At 41.1% G+C, this 17,417-nt stretch overlaps 1 protein-coding gene and 1 long non-coding RNA gene across 2 annotated transcripts in view; one reads left to right on the forward strand and one right to left on the reverse strand.

The window, feature by feature from the left end:
• ADAMTS18 (ADAM metallopeptidase with thrombospondin type 1 motif 18) overlaps positions 1-17,155 on the forward strand; it is an 81,091-nt gene extending 63,936 nt beyond the window's left edge. The window contains exons 18-20 of the mRNA XM_028166621.2: positions 3,253-3,465; positions 9,144-9,291; positions 14,639-17,155. Coding sequence (XP_028022422.1) covers positions 3,253-3,465; positions 9,144-9,291; positions 14,639-14,754 — 477 coding nt within the window. The 3' untranslated portion in view covers positions 14,755-17,155. The remainder of the gene's footprint in view (positions 1-3,252; positions 3,466-9,143; positions 9,292-14,638) is intronic.
• Positions 8,213-14,865, reverse strand: LOC114237993 (uncharacterized). The gene is made up of 3 exons (XR_003623440.2): positions 14,794-14,865; positions 9,155-9,279; positions 8,213-8,396 (listed from the first exon to the last, which is right to left on the reverse strand). It is a non-coding gene; the product is annotated as an uncharacterized LOC114237993 (long non-coding RNA).
• Positions 17,156-17,417: the final 262 nt, after the last annotated feature.

Raw genomic sequence — 17,417 nt, forward strand, 5'->3', positions numbered from 1 at the left:
CTTGGGAAGCTGACCTAAGAAAACACTGGTACGATTTATGTCAGAGAATGTTTTGCCTATGCTCTCTAATAGGAGTTTTACAGTGTCATGTTTTATGTTTAAGTCTTTAAGGCATTTTTCATTTCTTATTTTGTTTATTTGGGTTCTCTTTTTCTTCTTGGTGAGTCTGGTCAGAGGTTTGTCAATTTTGTTTACCCTTTCAAAGAACCAGCTCTTGATTTTATTGATTTTTTTCTATTGTTTTTTAATCTCTGTTTTATTTCCTCTGATCTGTATTGTTTCCTTCCTTCTGCTGCCTTTAGGTTTACTCTCCTTTTTCTAATTTACTCTCCTTTTTCTAATTATTTCAGGTAGTAGGTTAGGTTGTTTGAGATTTTTCTTGTTGTTTTGAGGAAGGCATGTATTGCTTGGAACTTCCCTGTAAGAACTGATTTTGCTGCATCCCATAGATATTGTATGGTTGTGTTTTCATTTCATTTGTTTCAAGGTATTTTTTAGTTTCTTTTTGACTTCCTTGTTTGACCCATTGGTTTTTCTAGTAGCACATAGTTTAGTCTCCATGTAATCGGTTTTTTTCTCATTTCCTTTCCTATGGTTGATTTCTAGTTTCATGCCACTGCAGTCGTCAGAGAAGATGCTTGAAATAATTTCTATACTGTTAAATGTGTTGAGGTTAGTTTTGTGCCCTAGTATGTGGTCAATCCTAGAGAATGTTCCATGTGCACTTGAAAAGAATGTGTATTCTGGTTTTTTGGTGTTTTTTTTTTTGGATGTAATGTCCCGAAAATATCAATTAAGTGTAACTGTTCTATTGTATCATTTAGGATCTCTGTTGTCTTATTGATTTTCTGTCTAGAAAATATGTCCATTGATGTGAGTTGGGTGTTAAAGGGAGAGATTGACAGGAATACAATAATAGTTGGAGACTTTATGTCTGTTAGTATTTATGTATTTTGGTGCTCCTGTATTAGGTGCATATATGTTGAGGAGTGTAAAATCCTCTTCTTGTATTGATCCTCTTATCATTATATAGTGTCCTTCTTTAAAACAGAGGCCATAAAGAAAAAGTCTATTTCGTCTGATACAAGTATTGTGACTCCCGCTTTCTTGTCGTTGCTGTTTGTTTGAAGTATCTTCTTCCATCCCCTCATTTTCAATCTATTTGTGTCCTTTGCCCTAAGGTGGGTCTCTTGTATTTCAATCCAGTCTGCCACTCTATGTCTTTTGATTGGAGCATTCAGTCCATTGACATTTAAGGTAATTATTGATACATACGTATTTATTGCCATTTTAAACCTTGTTTTCCAGTTAATTCTGTTTCTTCTTTGTTGTTTTTCTTTTTGTGATTTAATGATTTCCTTTTATTTTATGCTTGTGTTTTCTTCTTTTTGGTTTTTGTGAATCTATTGTATGTTTTTGATTTGTGGTTGCCCTGTTTTTCAAGTATGTTAACCCCTTCCTATATCTGCTTGCTTTAGACTGATCGTCAAATAGGCTCTAACACATTCTAAAAAAAAAAAAGCATCTACATTTTCTTACTCTTTCCCCACATTTTATGATTTTAATGTCCTTTTTTACATCTTCATGTTTATCCTTTTGCTGTTCCTTGTGTTTATCGTTGCTTTCACAGATAGTTTTTTTTTCCTTTTGATCTGTATATTGAATTATTTAAGTGATTTACTTTCCATTTGTGATTTCCTCCTTCCTATATCTTCCTTCCTATTTAGAAAAGACCTTTCAGTATTTCTTTTAGGATAGGTTTAGTACTGCTGTATTCTTTTAGTTTTTGCTTGTCTGAGAAATTCTTTCTCTCCCCTTCTATTCGAAGTGATAATCTTGCTGGGTAGAGTAACCTAGGTTGCAGACTTTCCCCTCCAGGACTTTGCTGCTGGAGAGTGCACTCACAGAGAAAGAGGCTCCTATGGCAGTCCTGCCCCTCTCCTAGCACACGCCCCCCCCCAACAATAGTGCCTTGCCTCTCTGATGGGCCCAGGCTTCTTTCTGTACTCCCTCAACTGGGGCATACCATGCCCTAGCCCCCTCAGGGTGTCTCCAAGCAGCCAACCCCAGTCGTCTCCCTGGGTCTGACCTCCAAACCCCGAGCCTCAGCACCCAGCCCCTGCCTGCCTCAGCGGAGAAGCATCTCAGGCTAGGGGGTGCCGGGCAGTGGTGCCAACCCTCCATGCAGGTCTCTCTCCTCTTTGCCCTCTACAGACTGGTTGCTGTGCTCCTCCAAGGCTCCAAAGCTTCCCCTCTGTCCGGGTTGATCTCCCTGCCAGTGAGGGGACTTCCCAGGGTGCAATAAAGCTTTCCCCTTGCACAGTTTCCTCCCAGGGGCACAGATCCTGTCCCAGTTCCTTTCTCTCTTTTTTTTTTTTTTCCTTTTTTCTTTTGTCCTACCCAGTTATGTGGAGATTTTCTTACCCTTTTGAAAGTCTGAGGTCTCCTACCAGGGTTCAGTAGATGTTCTGTGAGAATCATTCCACGTGCAGGTGTATCTTTGATGTATTTGTGGCAGAAGGTGAACTCCACACCCTGCTCCTCTGCCATCTTGATCCGATCCCTATCCTTCATTATTTATGATGGTTACACTGATGCCAATTCTTACTGATTTATTCAGTTCATCAAGGCTTCATACAGTCTTCCATAATACTGTTTAAAACAAAAACAGGTTTTCTCATACTTTTCATCAGCCTCCCTCCTTCTCTTTTTGTTTTTCCTGCCATACCACAGCTGCAGGTTGTATCTCAGCCAAGAGAGAGGCAGGGTAAAAATGAAGGGAAGTTACTTGTTACCTGATGGTTCTTCCCCTGCACTGCCTCCAACCCCAGTCTCCCTGCCCTGCTTCCTTGGCACACAGACCCCCTGACTCTGCAGAGAGGCCTCAGGTATTCCTGGACATCCAGTCACTACACAGAGACCCTGATCACATCCTCTGCCAATCTTGTCTTTCTCGCGGACTTGGTCTCACTCCCTCCATGTGGCATCTCGTGGTCCTGCTGGGCAGGGCCTCATTTCGTTTTATGGTACTGATGAATTCTGTGACCTTGGGAAAGGGACTCCGATTCTCTGGCCTCTGTAGCATGAGGGACCGGGTGCAGTGCTTTCGGGATCCTGGTGTGGCGTGGTTGACCTGCCGCAGTCCCATCCCTCTGATTACACGTGGATGGTGCATCCTTAGGTCAGAACGCATCCGCTCAGCAGACGTAACGGTGGAGCCTGCACACTGACGCCTCTTTTCTTGGCCCCTAGTGTTCCGCTAGCTGTGGTTTGGGGGTGAGGAAGAGGGAAATGAAATGCAGCGAGAAGGCCTTCCAGGGCAAGCTGATAACCCTCCCTGAGCGACGGTGCCGCAATATTAAGAAACCAAACCTGGACTTGGAAGAAACCTGCAACCGAGGGGCGTGTCCAGCCCGTCCAGTGTACAGTATGGCAGCTGGGTGGTATTCATCGCCATGGCAACAGGTGAGCGCACACAGATTGAGGGGGGTCTACATTTAGGAGAGATTCAAAAAAAGGAGGCAGTTTACAACTGCTGCTGTTACAGACCTGTCCAAACAACCTGAGCTCCTTGGCCAGCTCTACTGCCCGTGCGGCCCTGGGCAGATTCCATCATCTGTGAGCCTCCATTTCACATCTAGAAAATTGAGATAATAATATCTTGCAGAGCTGGGGTTTTTGTTTTCTCTTTTAGTTTTTTAATGAGTAAATAATATAAAGTACTTAGTCCCAGGGCTGTCACTTAGTGCTAATGTTCACAGTTATTGGTGATGTTAAAACCATCACTAGAGTCTTCTATATTTTCAAAATGCTGCTCAGAGTCTTGACTCATTTGGTTTTTATGTCATGTTTCTGAATAATATAATAGCTAACATTTGTCAAGCCCTTTCTATGCTACGGACTGTACACGCATCCTGTACTCCCTCCCTTCATCCTGGAAACAGTCTTATCAGTGGGTATTATTGTCCCTATTTTGAGGCAGGTACAGCTCAGTGACTTAGGCATTTCAGCCAAAGACACCCAGCTTTTAAACTCAGATGTTAGAGACACCCTTTTCCTCGAAAGACTTGGAAGCAACTTTAGACACATTGCTTTGGGCTAGGATTGGTATGTGATGCTAAGTCTTAGAGCATAATATGCCCTCAGGAATCCAAAGCTGTGTTTTGGTCTGTGCGTTGTTACAACCAATGGGAGTTACATAGCTCTTCAGAGACCCCACTGGCTTGAGAGGTGCTACCCACCTCATCATGCAACACAGGAGCCAGGTAGGTTTGGGTATGTATTTGGGAGGCTCTGGGAACTAAAACATGGAGGAAGGATCAGGAAATTAGCATGAGTGCATATCTCTAATTGGCTAGGCTCATACTAGGTGCTATGCCTATTGCTATGAATTCCTTTTTAAAATTTTTATCATTATTTTACTCTTTTAACAGATTTGGAAATTGATTCATGTAAAATCATTTAGATCAGGGATCAGCAAATAATTGCCAGTGGGCAAATTATCTCCCCCAACTGCTGCCTGAATAAACTTTTATTAGCACACAGCCATATTCATTTGTTTGTTTGTGTTGTTCATGGCTGCTTTAGTGCTACAAAGGCAGAGTTGAGTAACTGCAACAAAAATCGTATGGCCCATAAAGCCTAAAATATTTACTACTGTGAGAGGCAAGTTCACCAGATGAAAGAGTAGGAGTTCACCCCCTCTCATGGGCACACCAAAATAACAACTATTTACAGAACGACAATTGACGACAAAGACCGGAACCTACCAGAAAAGATCTTCTACAACTAAAGATATAAAGAAGGAGCCACAGTGAAGATGAGTAGGAGAGGCAGAATCCCAGTATACCCCAAGGTGGGTGATTCACAAATGGGAGAATAGTTACAGTTGCAGAGCTTGTCCCCAGGGAGCGAGGGATCTGCACCAGGAAGGTGAGCCTTCAGAACGTTTGGCCTTGGAGGCCAGTGGAGCCTACTTTCAGGAGTTCCGGAGCACTGTGGGAAACAGAGACACCGCTCTTAAAGGGTGCACACAGAATCTCACATGCTCTGAGACCTAGGGCATAAGCAATGCTTAGAAAGGAGCTTGAGTCAGACCTACCTGCTGATCTTGGAGAGTCTCCTGGAGAAGAAGGAAGCAACTGGAACAAACCCTGGATACAGACACTGGCATCAGGCATTTGGGGAGCTCATTCTACCACATGGACACTAGTGCTGGCAAGCGCCATTTTGTAACCTCCCTCTAGCTGATTAGCCTAGGGATCCAGCCCTGCCTACCAGCCTAAAGGCACCAGTACTGGGACGCCTCAGGCCAAGCAATTTAACTGGGTGCAGATACTGCCCCACCCACCAGCAAAGAGGCTGCCTTAAGACTCCCTGGGCCCAAGTCCAGCCTACCAGTGAGCCTGCTCTAGCCTCAGAACCAGCCTCACCCACCAGCGGGTGGACAGCAGCCTCAGGACAACGGCAGCCATGGCAGGACCCAGCCCACCCACCAGCAGGCCAACACCAGCTCTGAGATACCTTGGCTGCCGGCTGCCCTGGGATCCAGCCCAACTCATCAGTAGGCCAACACAAGCTGTGAGACATGCCAGACCCACAGCAGCTGTGTCAGAAAATGGCTTTACCCACCAATATTTAGACACTGCCTCTGGGACTGCTGGACTCTGCAGCCAGACCCCAGGACCTGACTTTGCCTGCCACTGGGCTGGCACTAGCCCCAGGACCTGGCTGAATGCACCAGTAGGTGGGCGTCAGCCCTGGGATCTCCTGGACCCTGATCCTGCTCGCCAGCCAGCCAGCACTAACCCCAGGGTTCTGCAGCCAGCCACCTTGTGACACAGCCTCACCAACCAGCGGTCAGCAGCCTCTGCACAAGGCAGGGCAATAAAAGGAATCCAAATTGGAAAAGAAGAAGTAAAGCTGTCACTGTTTGTGGGTGACATGATACTAATATATAGAGAATCCTAAAGATGCACCACCAAAAAACTACTGCAGCTCATCAACGGATTTGGTAAAGCTGTAAGATACAAAATTAAGGTACAGAAATCTGTTATATATCCACACACTAATAACAACCTGTCAGAGAAATTAAACAATCCCATTTACAATTACATCAAAAAGAATAAAATACCTAGGAATAAACCTACCCGAGGAGGTAAAAGACCTGTACTCATAAAACTATAAGACACTGATCAAAGAAATTGAAGAGGTCACAAACAGATGGAAAGATATACTGTGTTTGTGGATTGGAAGAATTAATATAATTAATATTGTTAAAATGATCATACTACCCAAGGCAATCTACATATTCAGTGCAATCCCTATCAAAATACCAATAGCATTTTTCACAGAACTGGAACAAATAATCTTAAAATTTGTTTGGAAACACAAAAGACCCAAAACAATCTTGAGAAAGAAGAACAGAAGTGGAGGTATCATGCTCCCTGACTTCAGACTATACTAAAAAACTATGGTAATCTAAACAGTATGATACTGGCACAAAAACAGACACATGGATTAATGGGACTGAATAGAGAGCCCAGAATTAAACCCATGCACTTAAGGTCAATTAATCTACAATGAAGGAGGCAAGACTATACAGTGGAGAAAACAGTCTCTTCAATTAGTGGTACTGGGAAAACGGTACCACTGCATGTAAAAGAATGAAATTAGTACATTTTCTCATACCATATACAAAAATAAACTCAAAATGGATTAAAGACCTAAATGTAAGACCAGAAACCATAAAACTCCTAGAAGAAAACATAGGCAGAACATTCTTTTACATAAATTGTAGCAATGTTTTTTTGGATCTGCCTCCTCAGGCAAAGGAAACTAAAGCAAAAATAAACACGTAGGATCTAATTAAACTTAAAAACTTTTCACATAAAAGGAAACCATAGACAAAATGAAATGACAACCTACTGACTGGGAGGAAATATTTGCAAATGATGTGACTAATAAGGCGATAATATCCAAAACATATAAACAACTCATACAAATCAATATCAAAAACCAAAACAACCCAATCAAAAATGGGCAGAAGAACTGAATAAACATTTTTCCAAAGAGGACATGCAGATGGCCAAAGAGTACATGAAAAGATGCTCAACATCACTGATCATCAGAGAAATGCAAATCAAAACCACAGTGAGGGGCTTCCCTGGTGGCACAGTGGTTAAGAATCTGCCTGCCAATGCAGGGGACATGGGTTCAAGCCCTGGTCCGGGCAGATCCCACATGCCGCAGAGCAACTAAGCCCATGCACCACAACTACTGAGCCTGCGCTCTAGAGCCCGCGTGCCACAACTACTGAGCCCGCGTGCCTAGAGCCCATGCTCTGCAACAAGAGAAGCCACTGTGATGAGAAGCCCACACTGAAGAGTAGCCCCCGCTCGCCCCGCAACTAGAGAAAGCCCGGCCACGCACAGCAATGAAGACCCAATGCAGCCAAAAATAAATAAATTTATTAAAAAAAAAAAAAAACCACAGTGAGATGTTACCTCACACCTCTTAGTATGGCTATCATCAAAAAGAACACAAATAACAAATCTTGGCAAGGATGTGGAGAAAAGTGAACCCCTATACACTGTTGGTGGGAATGTAAATTGGTACAGACACTGTGGAAAACAGTATGGACATTCCTCAAAACACTAAAAATAGAACTACCATATGACCCAGCAGTTCAACTCCTGGGTATGTAACCAAAGAAAATGAAAACACTAATTCAAAAAGATAGATGCACCCTAATTTTCATAACAGCATTATTTACAATAACCAAGATATGAAAGCAAACTAAGTACCTATCAACAGATGAGTGGATAAAGAAGATGTGGTACATGTATATAATGGACTACTACTCAGCCATAAAAAAGAAGGAAATAATGCCATTTGCAGCAACATCAATGGACCAGGAAGGTATTATGCTTAGTGAAGGAAGTCAGATAGAGAAGGACAAATACTGTTTGTTATCACTTATATGTGGAATGTAAAACATATAGAGAGAACAAACCAGTAACAGAGTGGGAGGGGCATTAAAAGGTACAAACTACTGTATATATAATAAATAAGCTACAATGACATAGTTTACAGCACAGGGGATATAACCAATATTTTATAATAACTATAAACGGAATATAATCTATAAAAATTTTGCATCACTCTGTTGTACACCTGAGACTAATATAATATTGTAAATCAAATAAAAATATTTACTATCTTGCTCTTTACAAAAAAAGTTTGCCAACTTCTGGTTTAAATGATTTGATAACGATAATACAGCTATATTTGAATTTGGGGCTAATTCCGAAACTCATACTCTTTTTACCTCAGCATAGTTTTTCCTCTCATATGCCAATCCATATAGTGATGCTTGTCCGAGATGAAGTCCTCACCTGTCCACAATAAAATAAGAAAAATAATAAGGATAATGTAGTGAATTTTTAAAAAGCAAAATACATATAAAAATCTATTTAAAGGGCTATCTTTTTCCCTGATAATATTTTCTTGTTTTCCAGGCACAAATATCTTTATATGTGTGCCTGGAAAAAAATAACTTGACAGTCCTTATTAGTCTTTTTTTTTTTTTTTTTTTTTAACTTTAGTTGGACAGTGAAATAATTGACTTCTAGGAAGCACCATATCCACCATGCTAACTCAGAATTCGGCTGGGCACAGAGGGCATGATTCCAAAGCTGTCCCAGAGAGTTATTTCTCTTGCCGTCCAAGTTTTGAACTATCCCCTCCACTATCGTAGCTGCAGAGATTGCCTGGAATTCTTTAAATACTGTGATGAATTGCCTAGATGTGTCTCTATTTGTTTCTGCATTCTTACAGCAGCTTCTGTATTTCTGGAAGCTCTCTTCTTTATGAGTCACTTAACTAGGAGACACACACTCTTGGGGGAGATAGATAGCATTTGCTTAAGAGCCTTCTAATCAGATCACATGGCTCCCACGTGTTAGAAGAGACTCAGTGGGCCACGAGCACATTGTGCCTGGCTCTGGACAATCCCTATTTTATGGACAGGCGTCTTGGCAATGTCATGAAGCATGGGGATTCCTTTTATTTGATGTCACTGACATCAGACAGGACACCATCCCGATTGTTCCTGACTCCTTCCTCTTTTCCCTTTTCTGCAGTGCACGGTGACCTGTGGAGGAGGGGTCCAGACCCGATCAGTCCACTGTGTTCAGCAGGGCCGGCCTTCCTCCAGTTGTCTGCTCCGGCAGAAACCTCCAGTGCTACGAGCCTGTAATACAAACTTTTGTCCAGCTCCTGGAAAGAGAGGTAAAGGACCCCCACGTGCCAGTCAGTTTTACTGCTCTTTGGAATATTTTTCACAAGCCTACCATATTTGATTGTGCGGCTTATGCACTGCACAACTCTAGGGGGTCCACTCACATCAAAGTCTATGTGAAGAGCACTCCTGAGAGGTGTGCACGGCACAAATCCGGGAAAGTTCCTGCTCAGAATGATCTTGTTTGCATGCGTGTGCAAGGAACATTTAATTCTACAATTAATGGCTTTTTTAGCCATTAATTTTTACTTTGAAAGGACGGAATGGTAATGTTGCAAGGCCCTTTTCTTAAACTAAATTGAAGTTGAAAAAAGTAACCACCATGTGCCAGAGCCATAAAAAAGAATAAAATAATGCCATTTGCAGCAACCTGGATGGACCTAGAGCTCATCATAATAAGTAAAGTAAGTCAGACAGAGAAAGAGAAGTATCATATGATATCACTTATATGTGGAATCTTAAAAATGAGACAAATGAACTTATTTACAAAACAGAAACAGACTCGCAGACTTTGAAAACAAACTTATGGTTACCAAAGGGGAAACGTGGGGAGGGAGGGATAAATTAGGAGTTTGGGATGAACATGTACACACGACTATATGTAAAATAGATAACCAATAAGGACATACTGTATAGCACAGGGACCTCTACTCAATATTCTGTAATATCCTATATGGGAAAAGAATCTGAAAAAGCATGGATATATGTATAACTGAATCACTTTGCTGTACACCTGAAACTAACACAACATAGTAAATCAATCAACTATACTCCAATATCAAATAAAAATTACCTTTAAAAAAAGAAAAAGAAAGTTGAACAAAGTAACCACCATATGCCGGAGATTATACTGATCCACGGGAATGCAAGAGTGAACAAGAATTGCCCTCTAGGAGCTTACATTTTAATTGAGGCGACAGATAAATTACAATTGCAGTGAATATGCATTATCCTAGCACTACACCTTGAATGGTTTTTTTTCGTTCAAGTTAGGTCAAATGAAGTACAGTGAGTGCTGATGGAAACATGGGAAATTCACTTGTCTGAGTGAACCATATTGTTCTTCACTAGTTCATCTTATTTTAAAGTAACCTGACAAACACCAGGAAATATTTCTTCAGCCTAATCAGATTTCCTTGTGCCCAAGAATCATTTTCCATCGTGTACCTGCTGAGTTTTCTCTTTATCCAATCACAGCGTTTTGAAAACTGTCCAGTTTTTTTACCCCAGGTTTTCCAATTTGTGGTGAATCAGGTTCAGGCCTGTTACTCACTTCCTCTTCACTGTCCAGACCACTTCCCGTCTCTAAATTGATGTTGTTGTTTATCTCCTTCTTATAGCCTTAGCTCCAGGCATCAATTTTCTCTCCTCTGCTCTTTCTCCTTTCTTATCTGAGGTTTGCACAAGATAAGAAAACCAATAATATAGCACTTGTTCAGAGCCAGATCACCTCTAAGGCAATGCCAGAATTCTACAGACCTGCAGCCTTTCTCAGCAGAAAGCTTATAGGGGAAGAAGCAAGTGGTCATATACTCCCAGACTGACGACTCCTTTCCTCATCATCGGTGATTTTTCACTTTCACGCTTTAGTCAGTTGGCCACAGACAAAGCCACACATACAGAGACTCAGTCTGGAAGGCCACAAATAAAGGGCATGCCCCCTCAGTACTTTCAAGAAAGGCCAAAGGCCAATCCTGAAAATACTCAAGAGTACGTATTTCCTAGGCAGGGCTGTGAGGTGGGGAGAGTCGAGAGGCACGCTAGGGGCAAGGCGGTGGGAAGGCTATTGATGTTTATTATTTTGTGCACCCATCACCCCATGGCACACGGGAGGTGCTCAACATGTGTTAAATGAACAAATGCAGGAATGTATAAATAAAAGACTGTGTGTTAAGTACTATTGTTTTACCTTTAGCACTCTTCTAGGGATAAAAGAACATGGCAGGGTCTTGTTCTTAAGCCACAGGGAGCTCAGTGTCTCAAAAGAGGAGAAAGACACCACAGCAAATAAAACAGGTGGAACATCCGTAGCGTTGTGACGGCGGTGAGCTCTAGCTGGTTTGCAGGGATGGTGCGAAGTGAAAAGGGAGGATGTGGGAAAAGGCTTCCTAGAAGAGGGACTTCTCTCCATGCCTCTTGACTGAGTCAGGTCTCCTTTTAGAAAGAGGAGTAAAATGCGAAGGCAAATAGGAAGGACACAAGCCCAGGTGTTTCTTCCTGGCCAAAAACGTGGGCTATAGTCTTACTAAGTTGGAGATTTCCTCTCAGTTCTCCCATTCCTGTCCCCAAGGTAGGGAGGGTGGCATGCATACACTACTGCCCAGAAGTCTTCCTTCTTATGTTGCTGGCTGGATGCGCACTGGGGGAAGTGATTTGAGTGTATTTTCGGCCCTGAGTTTTCAGGAACTGTGAGTGGGCAGTAAGCATTCCCGTGGTGACACAGGGAAGAGGTTTCAATTTTGATGATGCGATATTTAAACAGAGACCTAAAGATGACCTAAAGGAAGGTGAGCTATGTATGCATCTAGAAGGAGAGTGTTCCTGGCAGAGGGAACAGCAAATGCAAAGGCCCTGAGGCAGGAATATGTAAATCTGATCAAGGCAGGACAGCAAGACACCTGGAGTAGGATGAATACAGTGAAGGGGGGTTAAGCCATGAGCTAAAAGTGGTCCTGGAGGCCTTGTAAGTTATTATAAGGACCTCAGATAAAACTGTGAGTTAGATGGAAGGCAACAGAGAACTTAGAGCAGAGGTGCAGGAGGATCTGACTTGGAGGATCACTGGCACTTATACTGAGAAGAGGGGAGGGGACCGAGAACAGAACGAGGGCTTGTCTGCTCTTTGCAGAAGGCAGCTCCAACAGTCCAGCGAGGGGACGAGTTTCCACTGGGGCAGTCGCAGGAGTGGGAGTGGCTGGATGCTGGGTGTATTTTGAAGACGAAGCCAAAAATATTTGTCAGTTGTTTGCATGTAAGATGTGAAGCTCACTCTAGGGTCGTCCTTAATAGTGTAAATAAAATACCTGACTCATCATAGAAGCTCGAATAACAAGCTACTAGTAATGATCATGATAACTATAACCCAACACAGCACTTATACTGACTGATAGCATAGTGAGGACCCTCACGTCTGCTTCGGGACTTACGTTTAGCTTATAGCACAAGCTGCAGATACCTGTCAAAATTCCATTCTTATCTCGAGAGGGGTAAGTGATAATAAACAGTGCAGTTAGGACCATGCTTTTAGTGGTCTGTTCTTATCCTCCAGTATTTCCACTGCATCAAGAAGATAATCTCTACCATCTAAATAGAAACTGATCCAGACACACATTCTGATTGATTAGGATACATGCTAATGGGGTATAAGACACTGTACAAGTATATATTAAAAAATAATTGAACTTGAAGATGTATAAATAGACACATAGGCAAAGTCTTCATCTCATGTCTAGCTTATATCTCTAACAATACATCCTAAACCAGTCTCCTGGTGCCCTACCTCCACCCCTATAGAGGTCCCCATTTCAGTAAACATGATCCCATTCTTCTACATGCTCAGGTCAAAATCCTAGAGTCATTCTTGATTCTTCTTTTTCTCATACCCTTTACCAACCTTTCAGTAAATCCTTTAGACTCTACCTCCAAAATATATCCAGGACTTATTGGAAAGAAAATAACAACTCCATTTCATCCTTACACCCAAGTTGACACTTAGTATGGTTTCAATTGGTTGTTTCAGCCATGAGAGGTACAGGGAATTTATTTTTTCAACAAATATTTTTTGAGTAGCTACTCAGAAGACACTAGATGTTGGGAACAAAGTGAAAAAAAGTAGATAAAATCTCTGCTCAAGGTTCTTGCACTCTAGAGAGGACCCAGATAGTTAGTAAACATAATATGATAAATGCCAGTAAATCCAGTGTAGAAAAATAAAGCAAGGGAGGGAATAGAGAGTCCTTCCAGGGAGGCCAAAGGGCTTGCTATTTTTATAGGGTGGTCAGAGAAGGCCTTACTGATCAGTGACCTCTGAGCAAAGACTTAAGGGAAATGGAGGGGAAGTGTCTCAGGTGTCTTAGGCGAACCAGATCCTAGGGCCTCATCAGTCATTGTAAGGACCGTACCTTTCGCTCTGGGTGGATGGGATCCAGTGGCAGAGTTAGGGGGCAGAGACATGACATGAATGGATTTCTGTTTTAAAAGGATCACTGGAGCTACTATGAGACAGGGGTGAAGTGTGTGTGTAAAAGGGAGTTTTAGGCAGAGGAACCAAGTCTTAAGGAAGGCAAGAAGGAAGTGTAGGCAGTTCTGAATCGCAGGAAGACAGGATACAAATTGGGAGCAGCAGGAAACACAGAAGAGCGGCAACCTTTCATGCCATGTCTGAAGGCACTCGGGAGCCACTGAAGGATGAATTGGGAAGGGACATGATTGGGTGCCTGTGGGCAGAGGGTGGTTTGGGGTGAGTTGAGGGTGACTTAAGGCTTTCATAGAGAAAAAAATTCCAGCTATGAATGAGAGCATAGGGTAGACCCTAAATATTTCTGAAGTCAAAAATCCTTGAGAATCCAGTAGAATGGCTGAACCCTAACTCCTAAAACATGCATTTATGTTTATATAAAGAAAAATTTACATACACCTTCCTGTGCTTTCTGTATCTCCTGAGGCCCTTTTGGGTAAAACCCTTTGATGCCCACTGTTCTGCTTCCAATAGATAATCACGTCTGTTCTCTTAAAGAACTAAAGAAGTTTGAAAAGATTGATGCTGACTTAAATTCACTTATTTGCAAATTGGCCATGAGATTTTATTTACACCCACACAGAATGTCGCAGCTGGGCCTTAAATCCAGGTTTCCTGACTCCCAATATATTAGGTTCATTGCTCCCCAAAGTAACATGCCTGGATTAGCAGCAGCAACCCTGGGGTGCTTGTTAGAAATAAAAAATCTCAGTCTTCACCCCAGACCTTCTGAAGCAGAACTAGTGGTTTAACAACATCCTCAGGGTATCCCTAATGCGCTGTTCTAGGGTACGTCCCTTGGAGGCAAAATGGTAGTCCCCGGGTTATTTGGGAGGATCTGACATTAATCTCAGGCTGGACATGACTTTTTTTAAACACCCACTTTCCCCCCACCTGTTTACATTTTGTTAATGGCTATGGTCCCTTTAGGTGTCTTAATCCTGCTTTCCCCACCCTCCCACCAAAGTCCTAATGTATAATGTAAGAACCACTCAGGGGCACAAGGCAAGTCAACCCCAAGTCTTTGTTCTCTAGGCCCTGACCTTAAGAAAAAGGCTAAGAACCTATCCTAACGTGCTGAATGTGTTCTCTCGCCTTAGAGGATCCATCCTGTGTAGATTTCTTCGGCTGGTGTCATCTTGTTCCTCAGCATGGTGTCTGCAACCACAAATTTTACGGCAAACAATGCTGCAAGTCATGCACAAGGAAGAGCTGATCTTGACACCCTTCCAGCCCGGAAGGGCCAGGGTCTTACCTCCCAACCTCCGGAGAGACCAGCCACATTTCCATCGAAAGCTGAACACTGCAGACCACGTGTGAGCTGACCGCAGTGTTGGAGGGGCCCTCTCTCAAGTACAGACAGGCTCCTTTTTCAGTTCCCCAACGCACATGGTACTCAGAAGCACTTGAACATGGGAAGCGATGACAAATCTGATTTACAAAAACATAAAACAAAGATAGAACAGCTTTGATTTGCACTGTTACACGCAAGAAGTGATGACTTACAATGAGATAGGACAAATTTTGACAAAGTGAGACTCTTGTTAACTTTGGGACAGACCCCCCTGTGAACCTCAGAGGGTTCCATGACCGAGACTTCAGTTTTGAAAAGGCCCTTTAAGACTTCAAGTCAAAGACTAAGACTTGGAGCAATCAAACGTGGACGGAACACGCTGCCTAACTTCCTTGGAGCTCACAGTTTGACCGAACTGTGGACACCCCAAACCAGAAGTTATACAAACGCCAAATGGTGCTCGTGATTGTGCTTGCTGCTGGACTAGCAAGCTTCATGTCCTGTTTATTTGGTGTGTGTGTGTGTGTGTGTGTGTGTGTGTGTTGTTTTTTATTATTTTGTTTAAAGTATATTCTGCTTATAGAGAGTCTCCAAGACTAAAATTCACAACTTGAAAAGGAATATTCTGAAAACAGGGCAACATGAACTATAGTTAAGATCGCCACTTAATTGAAATTCACACTCTGAAAAAAAGGAAAAAAAAAAACACACAAAACACTGTTGCCCTACACACTGTATCAACCTCATAATTTTTGGTGCTAGTCGAACAAGTACTCAGGAGCCTCAAGTCTGCTCTTTGGGAATCACAATTGGTGAGATGTTCATTTCTGGTAAAAATCTAAGAGGAGCTAAATAGCAAAACAGCCCTGTTTTGAAGGAGAGGAAAACATCATTTATAATGCTCCCTACATATTATCAGAGATGCTTGGAAAATTAAAGGCCACTTGTGGTTTTTTTCCTACCAACTGACATGTTTAAATTTGCCCTAGGATTTAGTTAACAAGAAAAAAGTCACAGTAGCAATAGAAAAATCCATCTGTCTTCTTGCTATGTGAATATTAATAAATCATGATATGCCAAGACCCTTCAACGAATAAGAGTGTTTTATAATCTTTCAGATCATATTTTCAGTATTCAGAAGCCAGCTGTTGGTAGGCACTAATGAGCTTAAAATTGTGCTCAACTGGAAAAATACCACACTATTTTGCCAAAACCAAAGTAACTTACAAGACTGTGTCCTTCTGTAATTTTTTGAGATGTGGTTATTAAGGGCATATTTATATAATTCTACTCTATTCCTCAATGTCTTTGATGAATGTAACCCAATTTTACTGCTTTAAAAAGTCTCAATTCAAACAGGGATTTGCCAGCTCAGCACAACCAACTAGACAGTGGTTCGTTAAATTGAGAGCATCCTTTGTTCCGTTCTAATTAGACTCATGCATTCTCAGATCTCAGAGAAATAATGATTAGAATATTCTCTCAATCTCCTTGGCTTGGCCGAGAATAATGGCCATTTTATCATTAAAATATATATATATAGTGCCACATCACCACCCCCTTGCCCTCTGAAAAACTGCAAGTTGTTTCTTTATATAATTATCATTTTATTATTTTATGGAAAATTAATTTATTAATTAATAGCCTATTCTTATGTGTTCTCACTTGCTTCGCTAAGTGATATTAATTCTGAGGAAAAATGTTGAATAAACAAACATGGGTTATAGAGAAAAGTCAAAATATATGTGTAATATTTAATTATTTTATAAGTTTTATAATAAAGTGTTCTGTTTCTTTGTCTTTGAAACTTGTTAAGTTCTTGAATAAATTAGTGAGAAGCCAGTGATTACCAAGGTGATATAAGTGTATAAATGTTGATTAAGAATTCAGAGTAATTTCTCAAAAAGTTGAGAAAAGTTTGGGGGTAAGATATTAATTAATCATTTTTCTTGTTTGTGTATGAGAAAATTACAAACCATCAAATGCTGGGATGAAATACATGACATTTACCATCTTATGGAGATACTGAATTATTTTTTTTCTACTCTTAATAGTCATGTAATCATTTATTTATGGAAATCATCCAAGTTAGATAAACCATAAATGTAGTTGCATCTCTTTTTTTTTTCCCTACTTGAAAATCTTTTTGCAGAAAGAAAGAGAGGGAAGGGAAAGGAGGGGGCAAAGAAAAAAAAACTAAGTAATAAATTAAAAAGCAAATTGCTCTCAGGTTTTTGAAATTTTGAATCTTCAGACCAGAGAAAAATAAAACTATCTGGGCAAAGTAAGTCCAAATGACCTGAATAAACAGTATTTTCCTACATGTGTGAGATACAATTATATATATATATATATATATATATATATATATATATATATATATATATATATATATATATATATGTATGTATAAAACTTATGCATGCTATTTTTAAAATATATTTAAGAGGATTTTTAAGTGAATTATTGCTATTTGGCAGACATAAAAATTATGGTTGATAATGAAAAATGGAATAGATGGCAGATAAGTTACCCTTCTACTACCTTTTGTTAATAAAATATTATTAATAAAAGCAACCATATGT

This window comes from Balaenoptera acutorostrata, chromosome 19 (assembly GCF_949987535.1).
Source record: "Balaenoptera acutorostrata chromosome 19, mBalAcu1.1, whole genome shotgun sequence".
Classification (NCBI taxonomy): Eukaryota; Metazoa; Chordata; class Mammalia; order Artiodactyla; family Balaenopteridae; genus Balaenoptera; species Balaenoptera acutorostrata.